Source organism: Microcaecilia unicolor, chromosome 12, assembly GCF_901765095.1.
Source record: "Microcaecilia unicolor chromosome 12, aMicUni1.1, whole genome shotgun sequence".
Taxonomy (NCBI): domain Eukaryota; kingdom Metazoa; phylum Chordata; class Amphibia; order Gymnophiona; family Siphonopidae; genus Microcaecilia; species Microcaecilia unicolor.
The window spans coordinates 70,814,839-70,832,025 of NC_044042.1; the positions used below are offsets into that span (position 1 = coordinate 70,814,839).

Sequence of the window (17,187 nt, forward strand, 5' to 3'; positions counted from 1 at the left end):
CTTCAAAAGTCCACAGAGTTCAGCCAGTACCTTCAAGGGGATCTTCTTCCTCCAGCTGCCAGGTCTCCAGCTTCTCCCTTCTAATTCACCACTCAGGCAGGTATAAAGTGGTTAATTAGCTTCTCCACCCCTTTAGACTCTTCCTCCTAATTCCAGGTAGGACCCAGCCCCTAACCACCTACACCTGTTTCCAGCCCAGGACTCTCCTTGGTCGTAGCAACCTCCACCTGGACATTCCCCTACTGGATTCCTCTAGTGCAGTGATGGCGAACCTTTCAGAGACCGAGTGCCCAAACAGCAACCCAAAATCTAATTACTCATCGCGAAGTGCCGGTACTCATTATGGGCGGGGTCACCACATATGACTCCACCCCTATGATAGCCACACACCCTTACACCAGCCATGGCGCATATAAACAGACATCATTGAAAATATTATACTAGTATAGGAGAAAAAAACAACATGATTTTCTTTCATTATAAATCATTTCTGTAAGTTATTACAGCTCCAGTTATTACAGTTATTACCCAGTGCAAAATAAGACAGCAGATGTAAATTCTCAAATTGGACATATTCCAAACACTAAAATGAAAATAAAATGATTTTTTCTACCTTTGTTGTCTGGTGATTTTGTTTTTCTATCCATATTGGTCCTAGTCGCTGATTCTGCTGCTCTCTATCTACTCTCTTAACTCCGTTTCCAGGGCTTCCTTTCCATTTATTTCTTTACTTCCTCCTTTCTTCTTCATTTCTTGCCCTCCATCCATGTCCAGCAACCCTCCTCTCCCCTCCAGCCACAAATGTCCAGCCACCCTCCTCTCCCCTCCAGTCGCCCATGTCCAGCCACCCTCCTCTCCCCTCTAGCCGCCCATGTCCAGCCACCCTCCTCTCTCCCCTGCCCTCCCCTCCAGCCACCCTCCTCTCCCCCCTGCCCTCCCAGCGGCAGGCCTCCCTCCCACCCAGCACCAGGCCACCCACCCAAGCACCCAAGCCTCCCTCCCTCCCACCCAGCACCAGGCCTCCCTCCCTCCCACCCAAGCACCAGGCCATGCACCCACCCAGCACTCCCACCCAAGCACCAGGCCACCCAAGCCTCCCTCCCTCCCACCCAGCACCAGGCACCAGGCCACCCACCCACCCAGCACTCCCACCGAAGCACCAGGACACCCACCCAAGCACCAGGCAGGCCTCCCAAGCACCAGGCAGGCCTTCCACGCACCCACCCAAGCACCAGGCAGGCCTCCCACCCACCCAAACACCAGGGCTCCCTCACTCCCACCCAAGCACCAGCCCGCCATCCCTCCCTCCCTCCGAACCCGAAGAAATTTAAAAGTCTTCCCTTGTCCGAATAGGCGGCGTCAGCATCAGCAGTAGCAGCGAAAAGCGTGCTGCTGGTTCGGCGCGTTTCAGCCTTCCGTCTCTCAAGCTCTCTGGTCCCGCCCTCATTTCCTGTTAGGGCGGGACCAGAGAGCTTGAGAGACGGAAGGCTGAAGACGCGCCGAATCAGCAGCACGCTTTTCACTGCTGATGCTGACGCTGCCTACTTGGACAAGGGAAGACTTAAATTTCTTCGGGTTCGGAGGGAGGGATGGAGGCCGGGCGGTGCCAGGTGGGAGGGAGGGAGGAAGGAATGCTTGACGCCGGGTGGGTGGGATGGCTGAAAGTCTTGGGTGAGGCGACGGCGGCGTGCGTGCCAACAGAGAGGGCTCCGCGTGCCCTCTCTGGTACGCGTGCCGTAGGTTCGCCATCACTGCTCTAGTGACTCATCCTGGGCCTTTTTCCCCATTTCTATGGAAACAGCGCCCTCTAGTGGCCTACCCAGGACAGGACAGCCCCTTACTCTTCACAATATACAATGGAATATGCATTTGGTTACTCCACAGCATGACTGTGGAGACTTGGTTTGTATTCACTGTATTAATATGCATCGCTTTTCAATTAAGCAGGCTTTTTTCACAAAAAGACATTGCTCATCACTTTCCAACTCTAGATCATCATCATCATCATCCAAGTCCAAAAGGCACGAGTTTTTAATTCTAGGGATAGATTGGCCTACTAATTTTTCCAGGTGATCCTACAAGCCCTTCCAGTATTCCATTATTTTAACACAGTCCCCTTCATGAATTTTACACTTTGGACATATACTATACGTTCCCCTCCACGGTTTGCTAACCAGTGTAGGATACAAATATAAGCAGTACAATCTCTCTATATAAAACGCACCTCCAACGTTCTATTGAAGCCTCTCTTAGCAAAGTGAAGGGGGTGAGATCGCATTGTGTCTGCCCCGCCCACGCGTCAAACGTGATGACGTCGAGGGCGGAGCTATGACACAACCAATCGCATCGCTCGGCAGCGAAGCGTCAGGGAAGGAGGCGGCGCTCTCGACGTCTAGCCTTCCCTTCGCTGTGTTCCGCCTTCTTCTGACGTCAAGGATGACGTCAAAAGTAGGCGGAACACAGCGAAGGGAAACCTAGACGTCGGGAGCACCGCCTCCTTCCCTGACGCTTCGCTGCCGGAACCGCCACGGAGGTAAATTTAAAAACAAGAAAAAAAAAAAAAAACGTATGTTGGGGGGAGAGAAGAGGGTGGCCAGTAAACTACAACAATGGGAGCGGGAGGGCAGGGGAGAAACCACAGCATGGATGCGAAGGTGGGGGGGGGGGGGGGGGAGAAGAGGCCGGCCCAGGCTGGCACATGGGAGAGAGAGGAGCATGGATGCGAGGGGGGGGTCATGGAAGGGAGAGAGGGGACTTGCTGGAAAGGATGAATGGAGGCGGCAGGGGACAGAGGAGCATGGATGGGCATGGATTGGGAGGGCAGGGCTCAGGGAGAGAGGGGAATTACTGGAAATGGATGAATGGAGGGGGCAGGGGACAGAGGAGCATGGAGGGGCATGGATTGGGAGGGCAGGACTCAGGGAGAGAGGGAAATTGCTGGATAGGGATGAATAGAGGGGACAGATGGGCATGGATGGATATGGATTGCAGGGCAGGCCTCAGGGAGAGAGGGCAATTGCTGGATAGGGAACATGGAGGGGCCAGGTGACAGATGAGCATGGATGGGCATGGATTGGAAGGGCAGGACTCAGGGAGAGCGGAATTGCTGGATAGGGATGAATGGAGGGGACAGATGGGCATGGATGGATATGGATTGCAGGGCAGGCCTCAGGCAGAGAGGGGAAATGCTGGATAGGGAAAAATAGAGGGGCCAGGTGACAGAGGAGCATGGATGGGCATGGATTGGAAGGGCAGGACTCGGAGAGGGGAATTGCTGGATAGGGATGAATGGAGGGGACAGATGGGCATGGATGGATATGGATTGCAGGGCAGGCCTCAGGCAGAGAGGGGAAATGCTGGATAGGGATGAATGGAGGGGGCAGGTGACAGAGAAACATGGATGGCCATGGATTGGGAGGGCAGGGCTCAGGGAGAGAGGGGAATTGCTGGAAAAGGATGAATGGAGGGGGCAGGGGACAGATGGGCATGGATGGATATGGATTGCAGGGCAGGCCTCAGGCAGAGAGGGGAAATGCTGGATAGGGATGAATGGAGGGGGCAGGTGACAGAGAAACATGGATGGCCATGGATTGGGAGGGCAGGCCTCAAGGAGAGAGGGAAATTGCTGGATAGGGATGAATGGAGGGGCCAGGTGACAAAGGAGCATGGATGGGCATGGATTGGAAGGGCAGGACTCAGGGAGAGGGGAATTGCTGGATAGGGATGAATGGAGGGGACAAATGGGCATGGATGGATATGGATTGCAGGGCAGGCCTCAGGGAGAGATGGGAATTGCTGGATAGGGATGAATGGAGGGGGCAGGTGACAAAGGAGCATGGATGGGCATGGATTTGAAGGGCAGGACTCAGGAAGAGGGGAATTGCTGGATAGCGATGAATGGAGGGGCCAGGTGACAGAGGAGCATGGATTGGACTCACACTTTCACTCTGACTCTCAAACAGTCACTCTCACATACACTCTCCCAAACATACACACTCCGAGGAAAACCTTGCTAGCGCCCGTTTCATTTGTGTCAGAAACGGGCCTTTTTTACTAGTATTTTATAATGCTTCTCTCTTAACTGCATACTTTCCACTAAGCTACCCATGAGAATCAGAAACATCACCAATTTCAGAGAATTCAAAAGAGTACTTAAAATGTCCCCACCCCACCCCCTGCACAATGTTTAAATCCCATTCCTTGCAATCCTGGGGCATAGTTATCATTTCAAGCATGTGTCAAGTACAGGGAGCAGCTATTTGCCAAATCATATCTTTTGTTTCCCATTTTCCTTGCCCATCTCACTGAAGTTACAATCAGATTATTCCTAATTGTAGATGGCAAAGTTCACCCATTGGCCTGTAATATGTAGCTAGTGTGTACAGTCTTACTGCTTGTGTTAAGTTACAGCAACATATTGTTTTCCCTATCCAATCTGTCACTTATCTCATTAAGCTTGCAACATTATATATTCCAATGTCTGGCAGGCTCATCCCTCTCTCCTCCTTTGAAACCTGTAGCAGTTTTAGTTTCATCCTCTTCTTTTTTCCCCCTCAAAATTTTTATTTATTTTTTATTACATTTGTACCCTGCACTTTCCCACTCATGGCAGGCTCAATGCAGCTTACATATTATATACAGGTACTTATTTGTACCTGGGGCAATGGAGGGTTAAGTGACTTGCCCAGAGTCACAAGGAGTTGCCTGTGCCTGCAGTGGGAATTGAACCCAGTTCCCCAGGACCGTGCCGACACGGTAAGCAACGCAGGGGGGCGCCGACCTCTAGACGGTGCCACTCACTTGCAAAATCTTTTACCTGAAGTTGTGATTCTCCTCTCTCCCCTGCCCTTCCCACATCAGGAAGTGAAGGTAGCCCAGCAGTGCTGAGACAGACACACTACTCTGCTAAAGCTGTTTCAAAGAGTACAACCAGCAGCTATTTATGGCTTTGGTGTGTGAACAACTTTCATTCAGGGTGAGCTGGAACAACATTCAAATTAAAGAGAACAGGTTTGGAGGCAGGTGTGCAAGTGAGACTGGGGAGAAATAAAAAATAAATAGTGTAATTGTTATCTGTAAGTGGTTCAAAGTTTTTGTTTTTTGAGCATGTACACTGAGAGGAGGGCATGACTGCAATGATGTGTACATAATTATCATCGCTACAGCTAAAATCCATTTAATTGGCTGAGGAAGTTTAGCTGACGTATAGTGTAGAATAGCTGGTAAGTAAAAATCTGATTGCTTTTTTTGTGTGTTTGTTTTTATATAAAACATTCTGCTTGGATAGGGAGAGTTTGTGATATTTGAAAATACATTTTGCTTTAATGAAATTGCTAAACTTTAGAGTCAGAGACTTATCAATGAGGGCTACATACAGTGGAAAGGAAGCCCTGGAAACAGAGTTAAGAGGACAGATACCAGCAACAGAATCAGATACTGGGCCAGCATGATCAGAAAAAGAAAGTCACCAGCCAACAAAGGTAGAAAAAAAATCGTTTTATTTTCATTTTAGTGTTTGGAATATGTCCACTTTGAGAATTTACATCTGCTATCTTATTTTGCAATGTATAGCAGTCTCCAAGAGACTGGGCTCCCAGTGAGCCAGGGAGGTCAGACTGTGTAAATGAGATGAAGAGACCCCCCCCCCCCCCCCACTGTAACAAAGACAGGAACATGCATAATCAAAGCTTAGGTCTCTGCAGTTACAAGGGCTGGCCATTCCTAATTATGCTAATAGTTTTTAATAGGCTAAGTCCCACTGAAAAGCCTCTTTATAAAGGCAGTGCTTTCTCTGGAGAGCAGTGTTAAGAAACAGCAGGAATTGTGTTTATTTTTTTAAACTGCTTTCCTGTGTAAGCTAATTTACAGTTTTCTAGTATATGCTTGACATTGAAGAGTGTGGTAGACCCTTTTGTCAGGTCTGGCTGGGCCTGTAGTTTTCAGTCTAAAGGAAAGACAGGTAGCAATGGAGAAACATCTAATGAAGAAGCGAGACGGGGGGGGGGGGGGGCACCAACTGATAGTCTGCAGGGGGGCACCAGAGACCCTTGGCACGGCCCTGCCCAGGACCAAAGTCAACCACTCTAACCACTAGGCCACTCCTCCGCTATAATTTTATTCCAGTTTTCTAGGTCTTACATATAGGGTAAATTCTGGAGAAAGTGCAGCCATTTTGGTAATACTACCATTTTAATACTCCCAAAGAGATTGGCAGATCCCTCCAGTTATTCAACAGTGTACCCATTTTCCTGATCTCAGCAAAGAAGATTTCTTAGGATTAACCCATATTCCTGAAAATATACCAATTTTTTTTAGTTGGTTTAGTGTCCAAGTTAATGTTTTCATTGGGTTTGTAAGAAATAACATTAAATTGTCTGCAGAAATCACTGTTGTGGCGTTCCAGATGATCCGGAATCTAGCAGGATAAAGAAGCCTATACTGGGCTCTCAACACCTTAAATTATGGACAAGCTGCTAAAAACTGTTTCTGTTGCAGCATGGTTGTTTTGGCAGCATCAGCAATGATGAAAATCTTCCTTCCAGAATATAATAGCAGCACTTTGGATATGGCAGGTGATAAAATTAGTAACACTTGTGGATAGCATAAAACTTTAAACACTATCATATGTGAATAAAGGCACTCTGTAAGCTCATTCAATTTTAAAGGGCTTCTTGAAATCCAAAGCAAGCAGTTTAATTAAGAATTTTTCTAAGAAAGCAACCATATCTGTGTCTTCAGCACCTTCTATAATGCTCAGTAGCTGCAGGTTATTCCTTTGGTTCCTATTAGCAAGATCCTCATGGTCGCATTGCAAGAATCATAGTATAATGATACCTCATTCTAAGCGCTGCACTGTTGCTCCCAAGTGGCTGATCTACTGTTGCTGTTGATCAAGTTGGTCTTCAAAAGCAGCCACCATAATGTTGAGTTTAGCTCTATTCACTTTGATTTCTAGGCTAGCGGTGTGATTAGCGTTTCTCCAAGTACAAGCAGACCATATCATTCTCACAGCTGGATAATGTTATCCAACGGAGCCCAGTTTGGATGCTGCCCAGTATAACTGTCTCGTTAAGAGGCCTTTGGCATGCCTTCCCAACCAACATGCGAGTGTGGGACCAGCAATCTTCAGTTTTCTGTGGAGCAGAGAGGTTGCCGCCACAGCAGCATGTAGCAGGGTTGGAAGCCTTAACAACCATCTCATCTAGGGACAGTGGGTCTTGTTTGCTGTATTTCAGCTCAGAAGCGATGGTAAAATATGCATCCACCTTAGCTGTTCTAGTGTTTGCCATCTTCTGCTCTCTAATGAATTCTTCCCTAGAGCAAAATTGTCGTTTGTAGGTCTGGAATACTGAAGTTCAGGTCATGGTGTGAAGGAGCACATACCTCTGTATGCCATCTTCTCTGCTCAGGAGTGCTTCCCATACATCCATTTTTTTTTTTTTAAATCTTTAAGAGGCAAAGATCCTGTGATATGTGCTGGCATAATTTGCAGCTTGTGCCATTCTTTTCTTTCATTTTTTTAAAGCTTCTGTTGGGAGCTTGCTTTTCAGTAATTTGTGCGTCAGGTTGAATTGTTGTCAGAAGGCCAACATTGGTGTCCAGTTTGTGTCCAGAAGAGGTGCTATGAGAGGACTTCCAGAGAGGAAGAAAATTTCTCTAGTAAGTATTTTACCTTTTGGGAAATTGCATTTAATCTTGGGGAAAAGGTAGACGTAGAGTTAAATGGATAATCTCAGTGTCTTTTAAGTTATTCTGCTTATTTAGCAAAGGTAGTTTATCGTTTAGTCTCTATTACAGTTTCATACAAACTTTTAGAGTATAGGCTGGCATTAAAGTTGCTGTTCTAGAGTTTACCATAGCATCATTGTAGAGTACAGCTGGTAGTTAAAGGAAACCTCTGCTTAAGAGTTTAGTTCCTTCCCACCCCTGGCCTGATTTTTGATTTATAACTTTTGAACCAATTAGGAGGTTGGAAGAGTTATTTAGGGCATCTCTATCAACCAGTAATTAGCTCTTACAAATAAAAAAAACCCAAAACCTAAATATTAGCATAGCCTAGAACCCTGATGGCGAACCTATGACACGCGTGTCAGTACTGACACGCGTAGCCATTTTCGATGACACGCGGCCGCATGTGGCCGCATACAGAGAAGCAGCGGCGTTCCTTGCTGACACCCGGGCGGATCGCCGATGCGCCCCCCCAAGGTGCAGCGCGACCCCCCCCCCCCCCCCCCCCCCCCCCCGGTGCATGTTTACCCGTGTGCGCTCCTATTGGCTCCCTCCGAGTCCTCCGCTCGTTCCCTCCCTGCTGCTCCCTCTGCCCCGGCTCCTGCACGGCCGTTTGACCTCACTTCCGGCCGGCGGAGCAGAGAGCAGTGGAATGCCGTGGGGGACGCATCTCTGAGGGCCCTGTGATCGCCATTACCAGCAACCACATAACCACAGCAACCATCATCCAATCTACTGTTCTGGGGTGTCGTGGATTTCTAATTGACCATCATTACTGAGATAGGTGAGGGGGAGGCTGGGAGAGGCAAGGGCATGTGCTATGGGTGCCGTTTCCCGCCATTAGAAATAGCGGCAGCCATCTTAATTTACATAAGGTGGTCAGTTAGGCTAGTTAACCCCTAATTTCCTGCAGGGCTAACAGGCTATCTATAATTCTATCTTCTGTCACTGCCCCCCTGATGGAGAACCCAAAAAATAAAAAAACAAGGTTAAGTAAAGGAAGTGGTAGTAGCAGTTGCCGACCCTTTCAAGAGACATGGACCGAGATGTATGGCATTATAGAAAAAAATGGCAGATCATTTTGCGTTCTATGTACTGAAACGGTAGTAAGCAGAACGTGGAATATAAATAGACATTTTGAAACTAATCATTCCCAGCTCCTGAAAAAAAGTGAGGATGAAAGGAAGGAATACATTTCCAGGCAGCTACACTTTTATAAGAGCCAATCTAATTCCATCCTTACATTTGTAAAAGGTTCTACAAATTTAACATCTGCAAGTTTGAGCATTGCTCACTCCATAGCTCAGCATGGAAAAGCACTCAGTGAGGGAGGATTTATTAAAGAAACTCTCCTAAGATGTGCACCAGTTCTATTTCACGATATGCAGAATAAAGATGCAATTATTAAGAGAATATCTGAGTTACCAGGAAATTTGGAGTGCCTGGATCCGATTACCAGACACTTTTAGCACCCTGAAAAATATAGCAATGGCTTTACTCACAATTTTTCCCTCTACGTACTTTTGTGAAACCTTATTCTCAGTGTTAAATAATATCAAAACCAACAAAAGAAACAGATTGAAAGATGAAGTTAGTAGCGCATGCTTGGGCTTGAAGTGTACAAAATACCAACCTTCAATTGAAGATTTAGCCAATGAAATTCAGCAACAAAAAAGTCACTAATAGGCAGATTAGTTAAAGAATTCCCCCTCCCCCTCACTTATCTTAGTTCACGGCACCCCACACAAGTTAAATAATACCAAGACCAACAAAAGAAACCGATTGACAGATGAACAAAGAAGTCACTAAGCAGGTAAGTTAAATAATTAGTTTTTGGTTTATTAAATACAGTTATATATTACAATTATACATTTTTGTTATTTAAACTATAAGTATCGTGAAATTATGGTTTTTTTTATCGAAGTGACACACCACCCGAGTTACGCTCGGTTTTTTGGCGAATTTTGACACACCAAGCTCAAAAGGTTGCCCATCACTGGCCTAGAATATAACTAACAATGTTAGTGGACTTCACATATTCCTTCTCCATTAGCGACTTAATTAACAATTCACCAATACTAAGATGCAGACAGCAAACCAGCAGTGAAATGTGGGCTATCCAGTCTTGTACTAGTTTCACATGTTTGATTATCTCCCAGTTGGTGAGAAGTCATATCTGTGTACTCGGCGCAAAGAGCTCCTAGCATTCAGGGAACAGGTTCGATCCCTGTAGGGTAGAGTGACAGACTTGGTTGAGCTGAGGCTGGTTGGGCTGGTGAGAGAGGTGTATAGAGGAAGCCTACAGGGACATAGTAGAGAAATCCCATTTCCTGTCTGGCAACCTTTGTATTGCTATGAAGGAGAAAGATCACCTGAGAGGAGAGCATCACTTGGAGAACCAGGAAGTGATCCTGCAGCCAGGACCTGCCCTCCAGGGGATGTAATATCCTCTCGCACCAAGGATGTGTCTCCAGAGGCTTCTGCCTAGGAGAGGAGGGTTGTGACAGCCATTTTAATTGGAGATTTAATCATAAGATATAGATAGCTGGGTGGCTGGTGGACATGAGAATTGCTTGATCACTTACCTACCTACCTGCCTGCCTGTTGTGAAGGTGGTGGACCTCATGCATCATCTAGATAAAATTTTAGACAGTGCTAGGGAGAAGCCAGCTGTCTCAGTTCATGTGGATACCAATGACATAGGAAAATATAGGAGGTAGGTTTTGGAAGCCAGATTTAGGCTTGGGTAGAAAGCTGAAATCCAGAACTTTAAGGGTAGCATTTTCAGAAGTGCTTCCCATTCCACATGCAGGAGAAGCATTACATATGCAGGATCCAAGAGACAGGCAGAGCTCTGGAATCTCAATGAGTGGATGAGACAGTGGTACATGGAGGACGGTTTTAGATTTTTTAGGAACTGGGCAACATCCTGGAAACCTTAACATATTTCCTCTTCGAAAATGGCTGTGAGATGGATGGGTTTTTTGGACATTATGAGCCGGATGGTTCTATTCTGGCTCGAACATCCTTTCGAAAATGGCCCTCCACGTTTGTGGTGATCAGAAGTGAATAAAGAGGTAACATACAAGATCCCATTGATCCACGCTGGTCTCTCCGGATATATGAACACACTTATACCAATTTATTTATAGGTGTTATAAGTTTTGTTTAATTTGAGCTATGGATTGATACAATAACAGCTGCTATGGATGCCACTGTATCAATGATTAGCTGCCTGACTGAAGACCATACACAGTTCAGAGGAACTATCCATAGGGTCGCCATGAATTGACACTGACTCAACAGCACTTAACAACAACAACTTGTGCAACAGCAGCAGCTTCTTTGGAATTTCTGTGCAAGTGCTGTAATGCCTTTTCGACTTCTCTCAGAGTTTTGAAGAATGATGTGCATGTCGGCACTAATGGATAATGTCATATGCTTGTGTGGCTAGTCATCATGTTGCCTAAAGAGAACACCTGCTACAAGTAAAGGACTCACAGTTCCTATATATGTTACATGTAGTATGGATAAGTCTGGATAGTTGTACTTCTTACTTTATCTATTAAGCTTGGTTTTATTTATTTATTTATTATATTTGTATCCCGCACTTTCCCACTAAAAGCAGGCTCAATGCGGCTTACATAGTAATAGGTAACACAGAATTTTGTTATGAAAAGTAGGAAATTAAGTATAACATAATAGAAGGATGGATGGGTAGTAAATGGATGGGTAGGTAGGTAGAGACAGGTGTTTCATTGGATATGATTAATAAGTATTCCTAGGTGACCTTCAGGCTACAGTTCAGTGACAAATGCCAACCATCAGTTAGTCAGATTTCAGATTCCAAAATCTGCAACAGGACTGAGTTGCAGGTGTAACATGTAACCCTTTCTCTGTTTTACAGGCTAGAGATCGAATTGAAGAGTTTTTTCTGAAGCAGACCTATGCACATAAGGAGTTCAGCTTTGTTCCACCTATCCGTTACTTGGACAAGAGCCTGCAAATCTTGCGTGAAGACAAGTGTCGGCCAGGCTTTGGCAAGGACGAGTTTAACCATGCTGAATGTCCTGATTGCTGTGGTAATTCTATATCTTCAGGCTCAGTTTCTTTATCTATTTAAGGCTCAGAAATAAGTCAGTTTAGCATAGAGATTAACTTTTCTCTTTTCAGCATAGCGCATCTAGTCTAACCAGCAATGGACACCATGTCATGTTGAACACTATGGTCATATCTGTTTGACTGACGAGTTATAGATCACTCTTGTTTTACTCACATTCTTTATGAACATGACTGATAAAGCTGAGGATGAGTTTTCCCTTGGGCTGACCTAATCAGGTACAGTAACATCAGCTGGAAAGAGACTACTGTCTGAGTTCCAAAAGCTGTTCTGGTTTGTAGTCACTGAGGAATGGGGAAGCAAGAGTATTTGCAATCTGAATGTCATAAATCAAATAATTGTGTATACCCCATAAGCCACAGATCTCATATTTTCAGTGATCTTTATCTCTGACTGAAGTTACCTCTCATGTTGCATTTCCTTGTATGAAATAGTTCAGTGATTAAATGTTATTAGTATTCTTAGACTTTAAATAGGATTTTAAACCTAAGCCTTGTATATTTTCAGAAAATCTAAGCCCACATAGTAGGGCAGAAATTCATGGGCATCCCTGAGCACCTGGTTACTCTAACAGTATTGCCCCATTCTCTTCCTTTTCCCTTTGCAGTGGTTTGTGGTCATGGAACCTACAACTCCAACAATAATGTACGCTGTCGGGTGTGTTCCAGCATTGAAATTAACTATTACGGAGCAACAGCTTGCTAAGAAACCAACCACAGAAGCCCTGTAAACAGTAGTGATGGGAGAGACACAAATATTTTTTTTTGTTCTGCCTTTTGTTAGGTCCCATGCTCTCAAGGTTTTGTATAATTATTAACATGACCTGGTACCAAGTGCTGCTGGTCATCTTTATTACCTTGCATTCTTAGTATGCAGAAGGCAGAAGAGCCAGCTAAGAAATGAAAACAGTACATCAATATTTTTTTTGGTTGTCGAGGAAAAGATATGTAAAATGAGGGACCTGAATATTTTGAATGCAGTGCTGTGGCCCAGGATGCCACCTTGAGCTCTTCCCCTTTTGCACTGGTGCTCAGACACCTCAGGAAGATGGTGTGCCTAAAATCTGTGTGATGGGATCTGAGCACCTCCTGCAGGCCATACCCAGAGCATAGCTTCCTATTTCTGCCCTCCTGAGTTTAGTAGTAACACTACAGTCAGGATTATTAATGAGATGGGAGAAGTGTTAACAGGAGAGGATAACTTGTGGAATCTTTGGAGCCTTGCATAGCATATTGGGATTACCAGGAAAAGAAACGTTGGTAAAAAAGCTCTGTGTTCCAGCTCTGGGAGATGTAAGGAAGAGCAGTACTGTACAGTGTGAGTGAGTGAACAGGCTTGGCACTATTGTATACCTGAGCTGATACCATGAACTGTCTGCTTAATGTTGTTCATACAACACTACTACAGTGCAGCAAATAAAGTTACTGTTAATTGATAATCTTGTTTTTAACTCATTTAAAAAAATAAAGCAATTCTGCAGTTTCTTCTGTTTTTTAAAATGTGCTTTATAATAATTCAGGTCATATGTAGTTATACTCTTGTAGAGAAGAAATGTAGCAAAAGTTTTATCCTTTGCCCTCATGCTGTTGTGGAGCTTATATCTGCAGCAAGAGGTTGTTCAGCAGACACAGACTGGCAGCAAGTATATCCCTGCCCTTTTCCCCTAATCTATTCTACTGAGTCCTAACCCAAACATTGACACCAGAGGTCATTCACTGGGCATAGCCTGTCTGACTTGTTATTATAGCAGTTTTTTATGTAGAGTGAAGAGATTTCATAGGAATACCTTGGCGTTGTTTGGTTTTATTTATTTGGATTTTGTTCACACCTTTTTCAGTAGTAGCTCAAGGTGAGTTACATTCAGGTACACTGGATATTTCTCTGTCTCAAGAGGACTCACAATCTAAGTTTGTACCTGAGGCAATGGAGGGTTAAGTGACTTGCCCAAGATCATAAGGAGCAGCAGTGGGATTTGAACCGGCCACTGATTAGGATTGACTGGGTGGGTTTGGCGTGGTATTAATTTGGTTTTCTGTGGGTCAGTTTGGGGTAGGATTGTGTTTATTTTATTCAGTTTATGTTTCTTTAATGGTCATTTGATGAATTTAATTAGTGTATATTTGATGGGTCTACACAGTTTGGGGTTTGGAAAAGCAGTTGATAAATAATGTAAATGAATAATTTAATCATATCCCAGGCAACCAAGAGCACCTCTTGTTTCAGATTTTCCATAGTGGTGAAGGAAGTGACCCTTGCTGTTCCTGAGGATGCCAGTGGGCCATTGTGCATGAGTCATGCTACCCTTTACATCCAGCTTTTAGGGGCACACTATTGTAATTGCATTACATTAGTTTACAGATTAATACTCATACTACCAAGATATAAAAAGCTCTTCTAAAATTGAGGCTTTGCACACTCCAGAGCAGGAACTTTAATATTCCCTTATCTCTTATTTGTCCTGTTTGTCTGTCCTAATTAGATTGTAAGCTCTGTCGAGCAGGGACTGTCTCTTCATGTTCAAGTGTACAGCGCTGCATATGTCAAGTAGCGCTATAGAAATGATAAGTAGTAGTAGTAGGAACTGCCAGTAGTTTTCTTCATCTTTTCCTTAAAGTAGGAGGGAATAGGTGTCACAGGTTCCTGTCAGGTGTAGATAAGAATGAGAAAGTATCAAAGAGAACAATATAAACATTGTTGTGGAGATTACAAAAAATTACAGGATATTAAGGAAGCTCAGAGAGGTTCTGGCGGGTCCTCTTAAAGATTTGTTTAATAAATCCTTGGAGACGGGAGATGTTCCGAGGGATTGGAGAATGGCGGAGGTGGTCCCTCTTCACAAAAGTGGTGATAGGGTTCTCCGAGGACAAGCAGGCTGCTTGTTCTCACGACTGGGTTGACGTCCACGGCAGCCCCCACCAACCGGAACAAAAACTTTGTGGGCGGTCCCACACGAAGGGCACGCCCACCGCGCATGTGCGGCCGTCTTCCCGCCCGTGCGCGACTTCCCGCTCAGTCTTTTCCGCGCTGGAGAGAGCCGTGTTCGTCTTTGTCAGCCCCAGAAACCGGACCGCGCCTTTGACGCGAGTTTTCTTCGTTGTTTTCTTTGATTGTTTTATTTTGTTTTATTTAAGAAGTGTGGTCGGTGCGGCCGGCATATCTCGCAGACCGACACTCACGCTTGGTGCCTCCAGTGCCTCGGGCCGGAGCACGATACCAAGACGTGCACCTTGTGTCTTGGTTTAAGGAAACGGACACAGGTGGCGAGGCAAGTTCTACGAGACCGTCTTTTCGGAACTTGTGCCGGCCCCTCGACTTCGACGGCATCGGTGTCGACGGCCGGATCTTCGGTACCGGTACCGATGTCCATGAAATCGGCACCGACCCCGGGAGCACAGGTCCCGTTGGCCCGCCGGTCTTCCGGAGATGGCAGGTGTGAGCGGCCGCGTGGGCAATCAGCCCCGGTCACTCCCTCTACCCAGGGCCCTCGGGACCGAACCCTGTCGGACCCGATCCCTCGAGGTCGAGGGGGATCTACCTCCTCCTCTTCGGTACCGCCGAGCGCCGATGACGGGCACCGGAAAAAGGCTAAAAAGCACTGTCATTGGTCGCCCACGGCGCATGTGGCTACCGGCTCCAGAGATGACTCAACGCCAAGGAAGCTGCAGCGCCGGGAGGAGCGTTCCCCCTCGGTGGTAGAGGTATCGCTACATCAGGGCACCAGCACTTCGGTGCCGTCTCCTGGACTCGAGCAGATTCCTGCACCGGCACCTCTACCGGCCCCCTCGCCTTTCCCAACAGCAGGCCTTGCCGAGTGCCTCCGGGCCATCCTTCCAGGGATCCTGGAAGGGCTGATTGATGGAGGCGCCGGCGTGCTCTAGCCCGGTGCCGAGGCCTTCGACGCCGACGCCGCTTGCAGTGCCGGTCTCGACCGCCACGCAGGTGGAGTCCCCGTCGACGTCGATGGAGGGAGCTTCATCCCCGCCGGCGCAGGAGTCCACCGCTCGACGACGCCACCGAGGATTCGGTGCCTCGAATTTGAGCCGGGCCCGGTTGAGGTCTGAGCTACAGGAGCTCATGTCCGACACCGAGGAAGAGGCCTCGTGGGGGGAGGAGGAGGACCCCAGATATTTCTCCTCAGAGGAGTCTGTGGGCCTTCCCTCCGACCCTACTCCTTCACCGGAGAGGAAGCTCTCGCCACCTGAGAGCCTCTCCTTTGCCTCCTTCGTCAGGGATATGTCTATCTGCATTCCCTTCCCCGTGGTCTCTGTGGATGAGCCGAGGGCCGAGATGCTCGAGGTCCTCGACTATCCATCACCACCTAGAGAGTCCTCCACGGTACCGTTGCACAATGTCCTCAAAGAGACACTGCTTCGGAACTGGTTGAGACCTTTATCTAACCCCACCATCCCCAAGAAAGCGGAGTCCCAATACAGGATCCACTCAGACCCAGAGTTAATGCGGCCTCAATTGCCTCATGATTCGGCGGTCGTGGACTCTGCTCTCAAGAGGGCACGGAGTTCGAGGGATACCGCCTCGGCACCCCCGGGGCGGGAGTCTCGCACTCTGGACTCGTTTGGGAGGAAGGCCTACCAATCTTCAATGCTCGTGACCCGCATCCAGTCCTACCAGCTCTACACGCGCATACACATGCGGAATAATGTGAAGCAACTGGCGGACCTGGTCGATAAGCTCCCCCCGGAGCAGTCCAGGCCTTTTCAGGAGGTGGTCAGGCAGCTGAAGGCGTGCAGAAAGTTCCTGTCCAGGGGTATATATGACACCTATGATGTGGCATCTCGTGCTGCGGCCCAAGGTATAGTGATGCGCAGGCTTTCATGGCTGCGTGCCTGTGACCTGGACAACCGCACCCAGCAGCAGCTGGCCGATGTCCCTTGCCGGGGGGATAATATTTTTGGTGAGAAGGTCGAGCAGTTGGTGGACCAACTACACCAGCGGGAAACCGCCCTCGACAAGCTCTCCCACCGGGTGCCTTCAGCATCCACCTCAGCAGGTGGACGTTTTTCCCGGGCCAGGCAGGCTGCGCCCTACGCCTACAACAAGCGTAGGTACACCCAGCCGGCCCGAAGGCCTCATCAGGCACAGGGACAGTCCCAGCGCGCTCGTTCCCGTCAACAGCGTGCGCCTAAGCAGCCCCCGGCACCTCCACAGCAAAAACCGGGGACGGGTTTTTGACTGGATCCATGGGAACATAGCCGCCATCAAGGTGTCCGTACCGGACGATCTGCCAGTCGGGGGGAGGTTAAAACTTTTTCACCAAAGGTGGTCTCTAATAACCTCCGACCAGTGGGTTCTCCAAATAGTGCGGTGCGGATACGCCCTGA

The 17,187-nt window shown here is 47.2% G+C and overlaps 1 protein-coding gene across 3 annotated transcripts in view; it reads left to right on the forward strand.

The window, feature by feature from the left end:
• The window catches only part of ZPBP2 (zona pellucida binding protein 2), a 175,681-nt gene extending 162,342 nt beyond the window's left edge, over positions 1-13,339 (forward strand). For all 3 annotated transcript variants that reach the window (XM_030221879.1, XM_030221880.1, XM_030221881.1), the window contains exons 7-8: positions 11,636-11,810; positions 12,456-13,339. In XM_030221879.1, coding sequence (XP_030077739.1) covers positions 11,636-11,810; positions 12,456-12,553 — 273 coding nt within the window. In that variant the 3' untranslated portion in view covers positions 12,554-13,339. The remainder of the gene's footprint in view (positions 1-11,635; positions 11,811-12,455) is intronic.
• The last annotated feature ends 3,848 nt before the right edge of the window (positions 13,340-17,187 follow it).